Raw genomic sequence first — 16171 nt, forward strand, 5'->3', positions numbered from 1 at the left:
AGCACGGACCAGACAGTGTGGAGCACGGAGTGTGGAGCATAGAGCGTGGAGCGCAGAGCCTGAAGCACGGAGCATGGAGCACAGAACATGGAGCACAGAGCATGGAGCACACAGCATGAAGCACGGAGTGTGGAGCATGGAATACAGAGTACTTAGCACAGTGCGTAGAGCATGGAGCACAGAGCACGGAGCACAGAGCATGGAGTAGAGAGCATAGAACACAGAGCATGGAGCGTGGAGCATGGAATACAAAGCACTTAGCACAGAGCGTGGAGCATGGAGCATGGAGCATAGAGCACAGAGCATGGAGCACAGAGCACGGAGCACAGAGCACGGAGCAGAGAGCGTGGAGCATGGGGCACGGAGCATGGAGCACAGAGCATGGAGCAGAGAGCGTGGAGCACAGAGTGTGGAGCACAGAGCATGGAGCATGGAATACAGAGCACTTAGCACAGAGCGTGGAGCATGGAGCATGGAGCATAGAGCACAGAGCATGGAGCACAGAGTATGGAGCACAGAGCGTGGAGCACAGAGAATGGAGCATCGAGCATGGAATACAGAGCACTGCACAGAGCGCGGAGCATGGAGCACGGAGCATAGAGCACAGAGCATGGAGCACAAAGTGTGGAGCACAGAGCACGGAGCACACAGCGTGGAGCATGGAGCACGGAATACAGAGCACTTAGCACAGAGCATGGAGCATGGAGCAGGGAGCATAGAGCACAGAGCATGGAGCACAGAGTGTGGAGCACAGAGCACTGATTACAGAGCGTGGAGCACTGAGCACGGAGCTCAGAGCGTGGAGCACAGAGCATGGAGCGTGGAGAATGGAATACAGAGCACTTAGCACAGAGCGTGGAGCATGGAGCATAGAGCACAGAGCGTGGAGCACAGAGCGTGGAGCACAGAGTGTGGAGCACGGAGTGTGGAGCACGGAGCACGGAGCACAGAGCATGGAGCACCTAGCGTGGAGCACACAGCATAGAGCACGGAGCGTAGAGCACATAGCGTGGAGCACAGATCATGGAGCACGGAGCGTGGAGCGTGGAGCATGGAATACAGAGCACTTAGCACAGAGCGTGGAGCATGGAGCACGGAGCATACAGCACAGAGCACAGAGCGTGGAGCACAGAGCACGGAGCACAGAGCGTGGAGCACAGGGCACGGAGCAGAGAGCGTGGAGCACGGAGCATGGAGCACAGAGCACAGAGCGTGGAGCAGAGAGTGTGGAGCACAGAGCACAGAGCATGGAGCAGAGAGCGTGGAGTACAGAGCATGGAGCTCAGAGCATGCAGCACAGAGCACGGAGCAGAGAGCGTGGAGCACAGAGCGTGGAGCACGGAGCATGGAGCACAGAGCACAGAGCGTGGAGCAGAGAGTGTGGAGCACAGAGCACAGAGCATGGAGCAGAGAGCATGGAGTACAGAGCGTGGAGCTCAGAGCGTGGAGCTCAGAGCATGGAGCAGAGAGCGTGGAGCACAGAGCGTAGAGCACAGAGCATGGAGCACAGAGCGTGGAGCAGAGAGTGTGGAGCACAGAGCACAGAGCATGGAGCAGAGAGCGTGGAGCACAGAGCGTGGAGTATGGAGCACAGAGCATGGAGCAGAGAGCGTGGAGCACGGAGCACAGAGCGTGGAGCAGATAGCATGGAGCACAGAGTATGGAGTACGGAGCACAGAGCATGGAGCAGAGAGTGTGGAGCACAGAGCGTGGAGTACAGAGCACAGAGTGTGGAGCACAGAGCACGGAGCATGGAGCAGAGAGCATGGAGCACGGAGCATGGAGCACTGAGCACGGAGCACAGAGAGTGGAGCACAGAGCACGGAGCAGAGAGTGTGGAGCACAGAGCGTGGAGTACAGAGCACAGAGTGTGGAGCACAGAGCACGGAGCATGGAGCAGAGAGCATGGAGCACGGAGCATGGAGCACTGAGCACGGAGCACAGAGAGTGGAGCACAGAGCACGGAGCAGAGAGTGTGGAGCACAGAGCGTGGAGCACAGAGCACAGAGCATGGAGCAGAGAGTGTGGAGCACAGAGCATGGAGCACGGAGCACAGAGCATGGAGCAGAGAGCAGGGAGCAGAGAGCGTGGAGAACAGAGCGTGGAGCACGGAGCACAGAGCGTGGAGCATGGAGCATGGAGCACGGAGCATGGAGCATGGAGCACAGACCATGGAGCACAAAGCACAGAGCATGGAGCAGAGAGCGTGGAGCACAGAGCGTGGAGTACTGAGCAGGGAGCATGGAGCACAGAGCGTGGAGTAGGGAGCGTGGGGCATGGAGCATGGAGCACAGAGCGTGGAGCAGAGAGTGCAGAACACAAAACACAGAGCACGGAACAGGGAGCACAGAACATGGAGCATGGAGTGTAGAGCATGGAACATGGGGCACAGAGCACGGAACACAGAACACGAGTACAGAGACTGCTAAGGAGTCAACAATCCTCAGGACTTAAGGAATTCTTTTGTTTTGTTTTGTTTTTTGAGACAGAGCCTCACTTTGTCACTCAGACAAAGTGCTGCGGAGTATCAGCCTAGCTCACAGAAACGTCAAACTCCTGTGTTCAAGAGATCCCCAGCCTCAACTTCCTGAGTAACTGGGACTACAAGCACCCACCACAACACCTGGCTAATTTTTTTCTATTTTTTTTTTCAATAGAGATGGTGTCCTGCTCTTAGTCAAACTCCTAAGCGCAAGGTTTCCTCTCACCTTGGCCTCCCAGAGTGCTAGGATTACAGGCGTGAGCCACTATGCCCCACCAACTTAAGGAACTCTTAAGGAACTTAAGCTGGTCTTGCACTCCCAGCCTTAAGTGAGCCTTCCAAAATGCTGGGATTACACCTCCCCAAGCCAGTAACTGTTTATATGGGGAAAGACCCTATCCCCTAATAAAGTCACACACTGTGAGATTCCAGAAAGGCTCAGTACTTGCTAAAGATTTTGAAATTTTGAAAAAGGCTTTTCAAGTGAAAAATCCATAATGGCTTCTTAGGAACATTTCACATGTGGGGGATCTGCCTCCTCTTATGAAAGAAACCAGCACAGGGCCTGTGATTCTGTTCAAAACGTGGTAACCAAGAGCTGACAACACTTTTTTTTTTTTTGCTTCCTTTTTCTTTCATGAAGTACCAATAACTTTTACCCTTTTATTTTCTTTTTCATAGTTTAATTTGCCTATCACAGCAATTCTCAATCAGGGCAATTTGGCCCTTACCCTTGGGACATTTGGTGATGTGGATATATATAAAATTTTAAATGTTATATATAGAATTTTCATTTTTAAGAGACATGGTCTCACTTTGTCACCCAAATTGGAATACGGTTGCACAATCATAGTTCACTGCAGCCTCAAACACCTGGGCTTAAGAGATCCTCCTGCTTCAGCCTCCCTAGTAACTGTGACTACAGGTACATGCCACAACGCCAGCTAGGTTGTTTGTTTGTTGAGACAGAGTCTCACTCTGTGTTGTGGCATCATCATAGCTCACAGCAACCTCCATCTCCTGGGCTCGGGCTATCCTTTTGCCTCAGCCTCCCCATAGCTCACAGCAACCTCCATCTCTTGGGCTCAGACAATCCTTTTGCCTCACCCTCCCACGCACCAAATGCCCATCCAGTTTTTCTATTTTTAGTAGAGATGGGGGCTCACTCTTGCTCAGGCTGGTCTCCAAATCTGAGGTTGAATAAGCTGCCCCCTCAGCCTCCCAGAGTACTAGGATTACAGGCATGAGCCACAGCACCAGCCCAGCTAATTTTTTAAATAATTTTTTTATAGAGATGGGTGTTCTCTATGTTGCCTGGGCTATTCTTAAACTCCTGGCCTTAAGCGATCCTCCTACCTTAGCCTCCCAATGGAGATATATTTGACTCCTGACTCAGGAGGAAGGGTGTTTCTGGCATTGGTGAACAGAAGCCAGGGATACTGCAAACATCCTACCATGCACAGGACAGTGGCCCTCTCCCAACAAATAAGGATGCAGCCCCAAACGCCCATGGTGCTGAGCTCAAACCCCCCTCTCTGGCCTGTCCTAACAGAGAACGCCTGGCCCTTTTCCACTCTAGCCCATTTTATTAGGTACCTTGTGATTCTGGAAAGGTTTGAAAACCATCTATGGAGATAACCTTTAACTTGCTTTGCCTCTCACATCCCCTTCCTTGAACTCTTGAGTTCCTAGATGTGATGATGGCCCTTACCTTACACAAGTCAGCATAAATCTGCACATGTCTGTCTGCAAAACGAATGCTGCACGCACCCCAAGAATCCCATCCTCCCCACCCCATCCCTAGCCTCTTTGAGGGGGGCTCAGATTTATCCAAGGAATTTTGCAGAGGCAAGGCTGTAGAAGAGACTCACCAGCTGCCTAGTGACAGATTTGCCACCCGAATAAAGCACGTGCTGCCTTCTATGTCACAGACATACATACACAGAGGGGGAAAGAAGTGCCACACGCCCTACCTCTCCAGGGAGTGTAAGAAATCCGTCATGCAGGTTCTGAACATCGCATCGGCCACGTTCAAGGCCCCACACACCACCCCGAGCATGATATCCGGCTTCTCAGCCTAGGGAAGACGCTGTGCTTCAGTATCCTCAGGGAGCGAGGGATCTTGGCCACCCAAGGGGAGACACAGGTGGCTCCTTCTACCTGCACTTTTTCGGCAATGAGGTGGTCCAACCACCCGGTGTCGATGTCGTTATTCTGGAAGCTGTCAGTCTCCAGGAGGTTAATGAGATACTCCACGGTGGTCCTAAAGTCACCTCGGATGGACAGTTCCTTCAAAGCCACCACCATATTCCTTGAGGGGAAAGGCACACAGATTGTTTTCCAAATTAATATATGTGTATTGACAGAGATCCTGAGGTCGTTTTCATGATTTGGTTTTCAGAGAACCAGAAAAGCATGGGAGTTAAGAGAGTGTTGCGTGACCAGAGACGCGAACGAACAGCAGCTTTGCCTTAAGCCTCAGGAAGAAAAGCAAGTCATTTTAAACTCGCACTGAGTTCACCTGGTGGGCTTGATGTAGGATATGTTTATTTCTAAATGTTATCCTACAGAGAGGGCCCGGAGTCAGACAGCTGGGGTGTTGATCTCTGCGCCACCACTTAATAGCTGAGTCATCCTGGGCAAGTGACTTAACCGCTTCGGGCCTCAGTTTCCTCATCTGGAAAATAACCCTGACTTCATGAGGTTGTTTGAAGATTAAAATGAGACAATCCATGTAAAGCACATAGTAATTGATCAGTAAATGTTAACTGCTATAAATGTGATGTATTGCCATTATAATTATTAATCATAATAATTAATTACTAATGTAATAGAACGAGAACCAGGCACTCTGCCTCTATCTTTCCCTTGACCTATTCGCCTCTCTTCCCATCCCCAGAGCGGGTGCCACCCTCTCACTGTCCACACAGCTGCTCTGCCCACGGTGCTTGGGATGCACTGCGGATAGGTGACACTGCCACCTGGCTCAGGGGCCTGAAGGGCACCATGGCTTCTTCATCCAAATAGTCTCTGACCTCAAAGAGCACCAGTTGGAAAGGCAAGAACTCGGCTCCCTGAGGAGTCATAGTGAGGGGGTTTGGGCAGGAATGCACTAAAGAGAAGTGAGGTATCCGAACGCCCCTCCTCCTGGGCACAAAAGCTTTCACGTCTGGGACAGCATTCCTGCCCATGGGCACAGACAAAAGGCAATCAAAGAGGCATTCTGAAGGTGAGAATATAAAGAGCCAGTGAGGTAAAACGAGGGTGTCAACAGGCTACAGAAGATCAGCTGTGGGGCCAGAAGCTGGATCTGAGGGCTAAGCCTCGGGACTCAAGGGTGACTGACTTGTCCCCATTTGCTCAGGATACTTCCAGCTCTATAGCACTGAGAAATCCCGGGAAAACCAACACAGTTGATCTTCCTGAAGATCTTGCTGAATTCTGACTAACAGCAATAAGAAAAGCTGGAGTTTCTTGCTCTGAATTCTGTTGAAGCTGCTGCCTTTCACAGCCTGCGACAAGCCGCAGGTCTTTTCATTTGGAGTGGGCTGGCCCAGCTGACCTGTCTCCCACCTCCTCCTGTTAAGCCTAATTTGGTAGAGACCTCTGTAAGCTTCAAGGATCTCAACTTTACATTGAGCCCAACTAAAATGAATTAGTCTAAGCTGGCAAAGAAAAGCAGGTCATCAAAACTTTCAAATTTAATTTAATTCATGGACAATGCCCTGGGCTAGATTTTAATGTGTTCTAAATGATTATGCCCATAATGCCTTTGGGATCATTTTGTTTTGAAAGGCAGGTATGCACCCCACACAAGAGTGTTGAATTACAAAGCAAACTGGTGTTTCACCTTTCTGCACTCTCTTCAAAACAGGAGAAATGTCAGATGTGGTGTGTCAGAATGTGGGAGTCAGTCTGTCCATGTGAGTTTCTCCCCTCTGCAGAAACCATGGGGCAAGTGTGGACCTGGCTGAACTTGGGACATGGGGCTGCTGTCACAAGCCTCGGGTGGTGAGTGGCTCACAGCAAGACACATCCCTAAGAAATTTAGTCTTGGGTGTGAAATACAGACAACTAGGGAACTATTTATGAGGTTTAAATTTAAAGCAGTTTCTCCCCCCCCACTTTCTTTTTGTTGTTAAAGTCCCTCTTATAATTGTGTCCTGCCCCCAAGAGGTGTCTCATACAGCATGAACCCTCTATCCCTCTTCCTTTTTTTGGTATCACCTTGAACAAGATTTTGGGTTTTTTTTGTTTGTTTGTTTGTTTTCAGATTAATATGGGAATTCATATGATTAGGTCACCTTGAACAATCTTTGGATTTTCTTCAAGTTAGAACTCTTATAAGTTATAAACCAAATGACTTCGGTGAGCTCATTTTATTTTGTGGATTTCCAATAAAGGGAAACGGCAGACCTCAACCTTGAACTTTAAGCACATAGTATTTATTTATTTTTATTTATTTATTTTTTTTAGAGACAGAGTTTCACTCTGTAGCCCTCGTTAGTGTGCTGTGGCATCACAGCTTACAGCAACCTCCAGGTCTTGGGCTTAGGCGATTCTCTTGCCTCAGCCTCCCAAGTAACTGGGACAGGTGCCTGGGACAGGTGCCTGCCACAAGGCCTGGCTATTTTTTGTTGCAGTTTGGCTGAGGTTGGGTTCAAACCCACCACCCTCAGTGTATGGGGCCTATACCCTACTCACTGAGCCACAGGTGCCGCCCAGCACATGGTATTTAAAATAGGGTCTGCCCTGTGATTCACCTTTCTTGGTTTCCCAAAAGGCTGCTGCATCAGAAGCCACAGGGGAAATTTTAGTTTCTTAAAGGAAGGAAAGAAGGGAAGAGACGAGGGAGAAAGTAGGAAGAGAGGGTAGAAAGGGATAAGGGAAGGAGGGGAGAAAGGAGGGAGGGAAGGAGATACTGACGAAATGGCCTCTTCCCGGTTCTCTCCCCAGGAGAAGCAGTGCCCAAACTGGGAATCGGCAAACTCATGTAAACCTCCAGTAGCAGCCACGCTGAAGTAACCCCACACGTTCTTGCTGCTGCGGAAATTCAGTTCCTGGACTGTCCCAGAACTTGGCTTAAATCCCTGGAGTCCAGACAGAAAAAGCCAAATAGAAGAAATCATTACTCTAGATATACTGTCATCAGAATTCAGTCCTAGGAAAATTTAAGAAAACCTACCGCAACCAAAAGATTAGGGCAATTAATATAACACTGCTATCTCTTGTGACAAGAGTCGATATATCCAGTTATAGCTGTGTCCACATGAGCACCTCAATGCCTTTAATTTTTATTTTATAAAAACTGTAAAAAGTAACAACTGAGCTGGAATGGGGGACAAAGGTGAATGATGATGATTGTTGGAGCTGGATCAAGGGACATTCTGATTTTATATACTTGACATTTTCAAAAATAAGAAGTTTAAATAAAAGTGAAGAGTGGTTAGATTTCCAACTCGGGATGACAATTCCCACAGGACCTAGGGTATCCCTGGTGAGGCTTTGCTGCCACTAACATGCACCTGATGCATTTAGGGAGCTGGCCGATCCCCTTAGCACCATTTTGTTAAGAATGAGTAGACATGGACCCTCTCACTGGGATTAGCTCTCTTGAATGACCCAGTAAGTGATGGAACACATTTGTTTTGGGAGAGGTGTGTGGAAATAAGAAATATAATGGTTTAGAGTGCCTGGGCTATTTCCACACCTGCTTCTCCATCCTCCCAGGCACCTGAGATAAGCCATTATCCCTCTGAAAAATTCCCATTTTGCTTATCCATCAGAGTTATCTGCAGCCAATAACTCCAAATGAATGGAGCAGCATCATAGCTTTAAATTATTTAATTAATAGGAAAGGTGTACTTCTCTTACCCCAAGTTTCCTGAATGTAACAATTAAACAATTAAGTTGCAGTAAATGAATGAGTCCTATGACTGTCAAGAATCAATACATGTGTCAACTATACTAGATGCCAGGTGGTTAGTTTTTTAAGACCCAAGCAAGACCAAGTCACAAAGGGACTCCCTACAACAGACCAGGCCACACTTTATTTATTATATATGGTAGCAAAAAGCACTTGGATCCAGAAATCCAAGGACTACACCTAGCTGTCTGTCACCAAGAAGGGCATGGCCTTTGGAGTCTGAAGTGTTTAGGGTCCTGGGCAGGAGGTGGAAGGCAAGTGACCACAACCTCTCCGGTTCTAATATGGGGTAACAATGTCCCATGTCAGCGATGTCATATAAGTGAACACTGAGCTGCAGGGAGGGTTTGCTCGGAGCCTGGTAGTAATCCAATAATCTAATAAACCATGACAGTCCCATTCTGCACCTTGGTTTCCCCATTTGTAAACTAAGACACCTGGTGTCTCCTCCAGGCTGACATTCAGGGTCTGCCCCACACTGGGAGATATGAGATGTTGGGAACACAGGGACTCCCACAACTTGCCTCATCTGGGTTTTCGCTGGTGATTCTGGCTGCAATGACGTGGCCTCGAGCAAGGGGGGGATTTGCAGGGGTTTCAAAAGAAATGGGCATCACTCCCCATGGTGACTCTCCATACAGAAGCCGGATATCCTTCAGCCGGTGCAATGGCACCCCCATGGCAATCTAAAATCAAGAAATCCACCCCCACAGACTGTCAGTGGTAGAAACAGTGGCAGATGCGACCGAGGAAGGAGCTCAGTCAATGAGTTTGTATATACCGAGCACCATGGATACAACACAGTGCTCCACAGTGGCAGGAGAGGCAAAGGAGGCAAATGCAAAGTAGTGGGAACCCTCCACCAAGAAGCAAAATGTGTGGCTGGGAGCTGGACATGGCAGCTAATGCGTGAAATCCCAGTACTTTGGGAGGCCAAGGTAGGAGGATTGCTTGAGGCCAGGAGTTCTATACCAGCTGGGGGTAACAAGGCCACATCTCCACAAAAGATTTTTATTTATTTATTTATTTTTGAGATAGAGTCTCACTCTGTTGCCCTGGGTAGAGTGCTGTGGCATCATCATAGCTCACAATAACCTCAAACTCTTGGAATCAAGAGACATTCTTGTCTCAGCCTACTGAGTAGCTAAGACTACAGGTGCCCACCATGATGCCTAGCTAGTCTTTTTTTCTTTCTATTTTTAGTAGAGACAACGGATTTACTCTCACTCTAGCTGGTCTCAAACTCCTGAGCTCAGTCAATCCGACTGCCATGGCCTCCCAGAGTGCTGGGGTTACAGGCATGACCCACCACACCCAGCCGCATAAAAGATTTTTTAAAAGCAGCCAGGCACCATGTGTGCACCGGTAGTCCCAGCTGTTGGAGAAGCTGAAGTGGGAGGCTCATTTGAGCCCAGGAATTACAGGCTGCAATGAGCTATAATCACATCACTGCACCCCAACCTGGGTGCCAGAGCAAGACCCTCTTACCAAAGAAAAAAAAAGAAAAGAAAAAAAAGCATGACTGGGAAAAGCATCAACATACAGCAAACAATATCGCACAACCAGAAAATGTGTTTCAAGTAAAAGCTCTAGACTTTCAGTGCCATTCAGGGGTAAAGGAGGTTTTTGTAAAGACACATGCAGGGGAAGCTGGACATGAAGACGGGGTGAAAAAAAGACAATCATGGACACCAGCCTAACCAAATGACTAAATTTAGTATGTGGTGCCCCCCACAAGGATGTACTAAGGACACAACATCACCTCTGTAATATTCTGTCAAAATGTTTAGAGTGAATCTAATCAGGGGAAAAAAATCAGACATCCAAAGTGAAGGACAGTCTCCCTGAACTCTTCAAAAATTGCCAGCGTCCAGAATGAACTACTCTATTCTGCTGTGCATAAAGCGCTCCCATGTATAATGTGCACCCATGTTTTTTGCTCACATTTGCAGGAAAAAAAATCATTTATTTCAGCCTTCAGAACGAGCATGCTGACATGGAAGAACAATCAGGGAGTTTCAAATCTCTGGCCAAGCAAATCTCTGGACCATGCTAGGTTCCCGTGGTCCGGGCCAGAACGGTGAGGCCCTAGGGTGCTGGGAGCATTGGTGTGGGGTCCAGTCCCAGCCATTCTAAGCTGGGGTCTGCTCTCAAGAACAGCTGAAGACATCAGTTCTCTGGGTCACCCCAGAAACACTGCAAAGGCTGGACCTTTCTGGGTTACTTCAGGGGAAACCACTGAAGCCACTGTCCACCAGCCCAGTTTGGAATCTGATCCCTAGAGAGGGGAGAGAATGTGAGCCAAAGGTCACCGGCAGGCTGGGGTGGGTGTATTCCAGTGCTTAGAAAGAAAATAGAGTTCTTTTGGCTGCATATACCCCCCAAAGAAGGGCAGGGGAGGGGAGAAAGCAATATATCAAATGGCATTTGGAGCTAGGCCCTGTAGCTCAGTGGTTAGAGTGATGCCCCTGCTCTGCCAAGTTCTAGCCTCCCTTGGGCCTGATTCAGAAAAAAAAAAAAAAGAGAGAGAGGGAGAGAGAAAGAAAAATGCAGGCCGTGGCCAGGTGCGGTGGCTCACACCTGTAATCCTAGCACTGTGGGAAAGTGAGGAAGGTGGATCGCTTGAGTTCAGGAGTTTGAGACCAGCCTGAGCAAGAGTGAGACCCTGTCTCTACTAAAAAGAAAAAGAAAAAACTAGCCAGGTGTGGTGGCATGAGCCTGGGGGAGACTGAGGCCAGAGGATTACTCAAGCCCAAGAGCTTGAGGTTGCTCTGAGCTATGATGCCATGATGCTCTGTCTCCCAATATCCAGGGAGACAGAGTGAGACTCTGTCTCGAAAAAATTTTTTTTAAAAAGTTAAAACAAAATGACTTGGCAGATGGAAAAAAAGTGAAAGAAAAGGTTGGGAATTGGGCTCCTGCAGGGGGCACTGCCCTTTCCTCATCCCCTGGTGGCTGCAGGTGCCTGGTCACACTGAACTTTAGCATTCCCAGGGCTGCAAGACAGAGGAGGGGAGGAAAGGACCCAAGAAGCAGGACAGCTTTGAGGAGGTCCCCAGCCCCACCCTCTCTCTTCCCCAATCTCATAAGAGCAGAAGCCTAAATAAAAGGTAAAGAATTAGTACCACCAATAAATAATGTGCATCCTTCTTTTTCCCTCAAAAATACGGACAAAATTGCACATTATACACAGCAAAATACAGTAAATAAGACTGGGAGATGGTTGTAGATTAACGAGACATGACAATGAAGCAGAATGTGCCTAGATTTACGAAAACAAACAAAAAACAACCATAAAGGACACCACTGGCACAACTAGGAAATGTTTTATTTGGATGATATATATTCGATATCTATATAGTATCAATGCTGTATGTCCTGAGTGCCGTAATTATATTGGGGAATTGTGCCAGAATGCCCTTGTTCCTAGGAGGCTGTCACAGTGAAGCATCATATCAGAGGACACATGTCGTGAAGGTTTTTTGAACCAAAAGAAAAAGTATATAACTGGAGAGAAAGATAAAGAAAGCAAATCAAATGTAACAACTGGTGGATCCTCCATGCAGGGTGTGTATGGGTATTAATTGTATTATTCTTGTAACTTTTCTGAAATTTTTCAATGTAAAACAAAATTTTTTTTTAATTTTTCAAAATAAAAATTCTGAAGTAAGGAAGAGAGGGAGGGATGGCAGGAAGGAGGAAGGAAAGAAAAAATGAAGGAATAAAAATAATATTCCTTTAATGTTAATTAAAAAAATTCAGAGTTCTAATTAACCCAAGAGTTCATAACTCTGGGTCACATATTCTTACTGGGGGTAATACCGTCCCCAAGGAAGCAAAGATTTGTTCTTGGGAATGAAAAAAATCTTATTCTTTTTATGTATAAAGAACAGATATATCTAAACAGATATATAGTATATCTGTGATATTAAAATTTCACAGCAGAGGGATTAGGATTAAAAATGACTTAACATTGTGGGGGGGTGATAATAAAAAAAACACTTCTATGGATGTATGAACGGGTATCGGGGGTCCATGAAGGTCCTGAAGCTGTATAAATACATTTTTCCAGGAGAATGTTCATAGCTTACACCAGTTTCCAAAACTTCTCTATGGCCAAAGGTAACAAACTACTTCATGCAAAGTTCTCAGTTTTCATGGTGCCCAATGCTACTCATGAATCAAAACAGTCATTGCCCAGAGACAACCAGCCAAAAGGTGGGCAGAAGGGGCCTCCTCAACCCAGGAAGCCCTTCCCACCCCAGGGTAGGGGAAGAAGCACCAGGGCTTTCAGCCCATCTCCTTGCCTGTAGCTGGGCAGCCGGCAGGTTGACATCTGCAATCATTTCTGTACAGGGATGTTCCACCTGCAGGCGAGGATTCAGCTCCAAGAAGTGGAAGCTGCCATCCTGGCTATAGAGGTATTCAACTGTCCCCGCACTCACATAGCCCACCGTCTTGGCTAGGCGGACAGCACACTGCAAAGAAACAGGGGACAACGGGTTTCTAGTAGTCTCCATGGATCACTATAAACAGTAGCTATTCACTGATTCATCAAATGCAGACTGAGTACCTGCTATGTGTGAAATATTGGGGATATTATGGACTAGCTAACCTAATACACCTGTAAGATGCTGACATCATCTCAAGGATGGGCCCTCCTCCTCTTCTTGGACACTTACCCCACCTCTAGTCACACTGACCATGGAAAGCTCTTGCTGACTCTCAGCTGAGGCAGCTCTCCCTGCAGCTGTCCCCCCAGCACTGGGAGGCACACCTGCTCCATGAACTCAAACACAGCCAGTGGGGCGATGGTGGCCGGCGCCTCCTCAATGATCTTCTGATGCCGCCGCTGGATAGAGCAGTCTCGTCCAAACAGAGACACTGCATTCCCGTACTGGTCAGCGAGGATCTGGACCTCCAGGTGACGGGCATGCTGGGCCAGCTTCATGAGGAAGACCGGTGAACCCGGGATCTCACTCTGCACCTGTGGGGAAGCAGAGTCACTCGTCTTTCACAGGGAAACCAACTCTGGAAGCTACTAGAAATTCTCAGAAAAGCACAAAAAGCAACAGAGTGATGTGGTTAGGAGACTCCTCGAGGATTCTACTAGTCTTTTACTTTTGTTGTCTCAAAGACATCCTTTTCTTTAAGTTGAATGTTGTGAAAATTGTGAAATCTCCCCACGACTCCATCTCTAAGGATAAGGCGCTGCAAGTGTTTGATGTACAAACTGGTTTTCTCCTACATCTATAGCAACACATACTTAGAGAGTTTCTTTGAACAAATACGGACACACATGCTCCTTTTCCTTTCCTCCTACCTCTTGCACTTTCTCAGTCAGCTCTACACAGCAGAATCTAAGGAGGGACTTATTCCATCTCTTTCAGGGCTGAAAGGCACTGCCTTCTAGTGACGTATCATCTAGAGCAGTATTTCTAAACCTTTTTATCTCACAGCACACTTGAGACATTAAACTTCCACGGCACACTTAAATTATGTTGATCAAAAAGAGTAGAGAAAAGGATATACTTAACTGTGCTTTGAACTTCTTTCAAAAATAATTTGATTAATGATCATTAAAAACTTTCGCAACACACCTAAGATCCTCTCACAGCACACCAGTGGAAAATCACTAATCTTGAGACCCTTATAGATGGAAAAAGAAGTCCACATGTGTAATGAATTCTAATACGAATTAAGCTTAGAAAGTAGAACTCTTGAGGCCAGACATAGTGGCTCATGTCTGTAATCCCAGAACTCTGGGCGGCCAACATGGGTGAATTGCTTGAGCTCAGGGGTTCAAGACCAGCCTGAGCAAGAGAGACCCCCATCTCTACTAAAAACAGAAAAATTAGCTGGGTGTTGTGGCAGGTGCCTGTAGTCCCAGATACTCAGGAGGCTGAGGCAAGAGGATCACTTGAGCCCAAGAGTTTGAGGTTGCTATGAGCTATGACGCCAGGGCACTCTACCCAGGGTGACAGAGTGAGACTCTGTCTCAAAAAATAAATAAACAAATAAAGGGGGGAAATGTACACTAACATAGGGAATGATCCCATTTAAACGAAAAATAATAAAACAACTATATGAACGTCTATGTAAAAATACATACAGGCAGTCCCCCCGTTACAAACATCTCACTTACATACAATTTGCACTTACAAACGAGGGCTATTATAAGTAATAAGGAAGTGTACCTGTTCCAACTTACATACAAATTCAATTTAAGAATAAACCTACAGAACCTATCCCTCCCCATATAGTGAAGGTACTAAAAAGAAACACAGCTGCTCTTGGTGGTCACATCAGAGGGAGCAGAAGGAGTTGGCAGGTGAAGGTGAACGGGGCCTTTCCCTTTTTTATTCTTAACACATCATTGACTTGACTTTCTACATTAAGAACATTTTCACAGTGCACTCACATAAATAAAAGGAATAAGCTGGGGGAGGGGGCTGTACATGCATTGGGGGGGAATGTGGGAACTCTCTGGACTTTCTGCTCTATTGCTGTGAACCTGAAACTGTTCAAATAAATAAAATCTATTTTTTTAAGAAAAAGAAAGCTTTAGGGCGGCCCCTGTGGCTCAGTGAGTAGGGCGCCGGCCCCATATGCCGAGGGTGGCGGGTTCAAACCCAGCCCCGGCCAAACTGCAACAAAAAAATAGCCGGGCGTTGTGGCGGATGCCTGTAGTCCCAGCTACTCGGGAGGCTGGGGCAAGAGAATCGTGTAAGCCCAAGAGTTAGAGGTTGCTGTGAGCCATGTAACGCCACGGCACTCCACCGAGGGCGGTACAGTGAGACTCTGTCTCTACAAAAAAAAAACAAAAAAGAAAGCTTTAAAAATCTGTAAGACCCCTAATGCGATGTAGGATTCAGGATCAGATCCTGCCATGGAAAAAGGACATTAGTAAGAAAACTGGTAAAATCTGAATCAAGTCTAGAGTTTACTGAACAGAAATGTTGAGCTCTTCATTTCGACAAATGTAGTGTAGTTATCTGGAAAATGCTAACAATGAGGGAAAGCGGGTGAAAGATAGGAACTCTCTATACAACGGAACTTTCCAGGTCAGGTAAATTCATTCTCCCAAAGTCCCCCCCTAAAAAAAACCTGTACACCCAACAGAGGCACCATAGTAGTGAAACTGCTTCTTTGTATAATGCTAACATATTGCCAAGAGCCATATTATTAGCAAAACTTTCGTGGAAAGCAATTTACTGATATATAGTTGTTAAGTGCATGTAAAATGCATGATGATTAATTGAGTCCTTCTCCCAGGTCTTTATCCAAGAAAATAATTCAGAAGAAGAAAAAAGGAGCTAAGTATTATTTATAGAACTAAGTACCATATTATATTTTAGTATTATTGTAGCATTATTCATAATAATGAAACTGGGAATGAGCTAAACATTTAACAAAAAAAGAAAGGTTTTGGCTCGGCACCTGTAGCTCAGTAACTAGAGCGCCAGCCACATACACGGGAACTTGCAGGTTCGAATCTAGCCCGGGCCCGCCAAACAACAAAGACAACCTGTATCATAGCCTGCATCAAACAACTACAACAAAAATAGCTGGGAATTGTGGCGGGTGCCTAAAGTCCCAGCTATTTGGGATGCTGAGGCCAGAGAACTGTTTAAGCCCAAGAGTTTGAGGTTGCTGTGAGGTGTGACGCCACAGCACTATACTAAGGGTGATATAGTGAGACTCTGTCTCTAAAAGAAAAAAAGAGGTTTCATGAATAAGGGTATAGCCACCTATGAAATATT

At 46.9% G+C, this 16171-nt stretch overlaps 1 protein-coding gene across 3 annotated transcripts in view; it reads right to left on the reverse strand.

Moving 5' to 3' along the window:
- The window catches only part of ACACB (acetyl-CoA carboxylase beta), a 140968-nt gene that overhangs the window by 69010 nt on the left and 55787 nt on the right, over positions 1–16171 (reverse strand). For all 3 annotated transcript variants that reach the window (XM_053588579.1, XM_053588580.1, XM_053588581.1), the window contains 6 exons: positions 13186–13395; positions 12716–12886; positions 8933–9094; positions 7409–7572; positions 4643–4793; positions 4456–4559 (listed from right to left, as the gene is read on the reverse strand). In XM_053588579.1, coding sequence (XP_053444554.1) covers positions 4456–4559; positions 4643–4793; positions 7409–7572; positions 8933–9094; positions 12716–12886; positions 13186–13395 — 962 coding nt within the window. The remainder of the gene's footprint in view (positions 1–4455; positions 4560–4642; positions 4794–7408; positions 7573–8932; positions 9095–12715; positions 12887–13185; positions 13396–16171) is intronic.

Source organism: Nycticebus coucang, chromosome 4, assembly GCF_027406575.1.
Source record: "Nycticebus coucang isolate mNycCou1 chromosome 4, mNycCou1.pri, whole genome shotgun sequence".
NCBI classification, from domain to species: domain Eukaryota; kingdom Metazoa; phylum Chordata; class Mammalia; order Primates; family Lorisidae; genus Nycticebus; species Nycticebus coucang.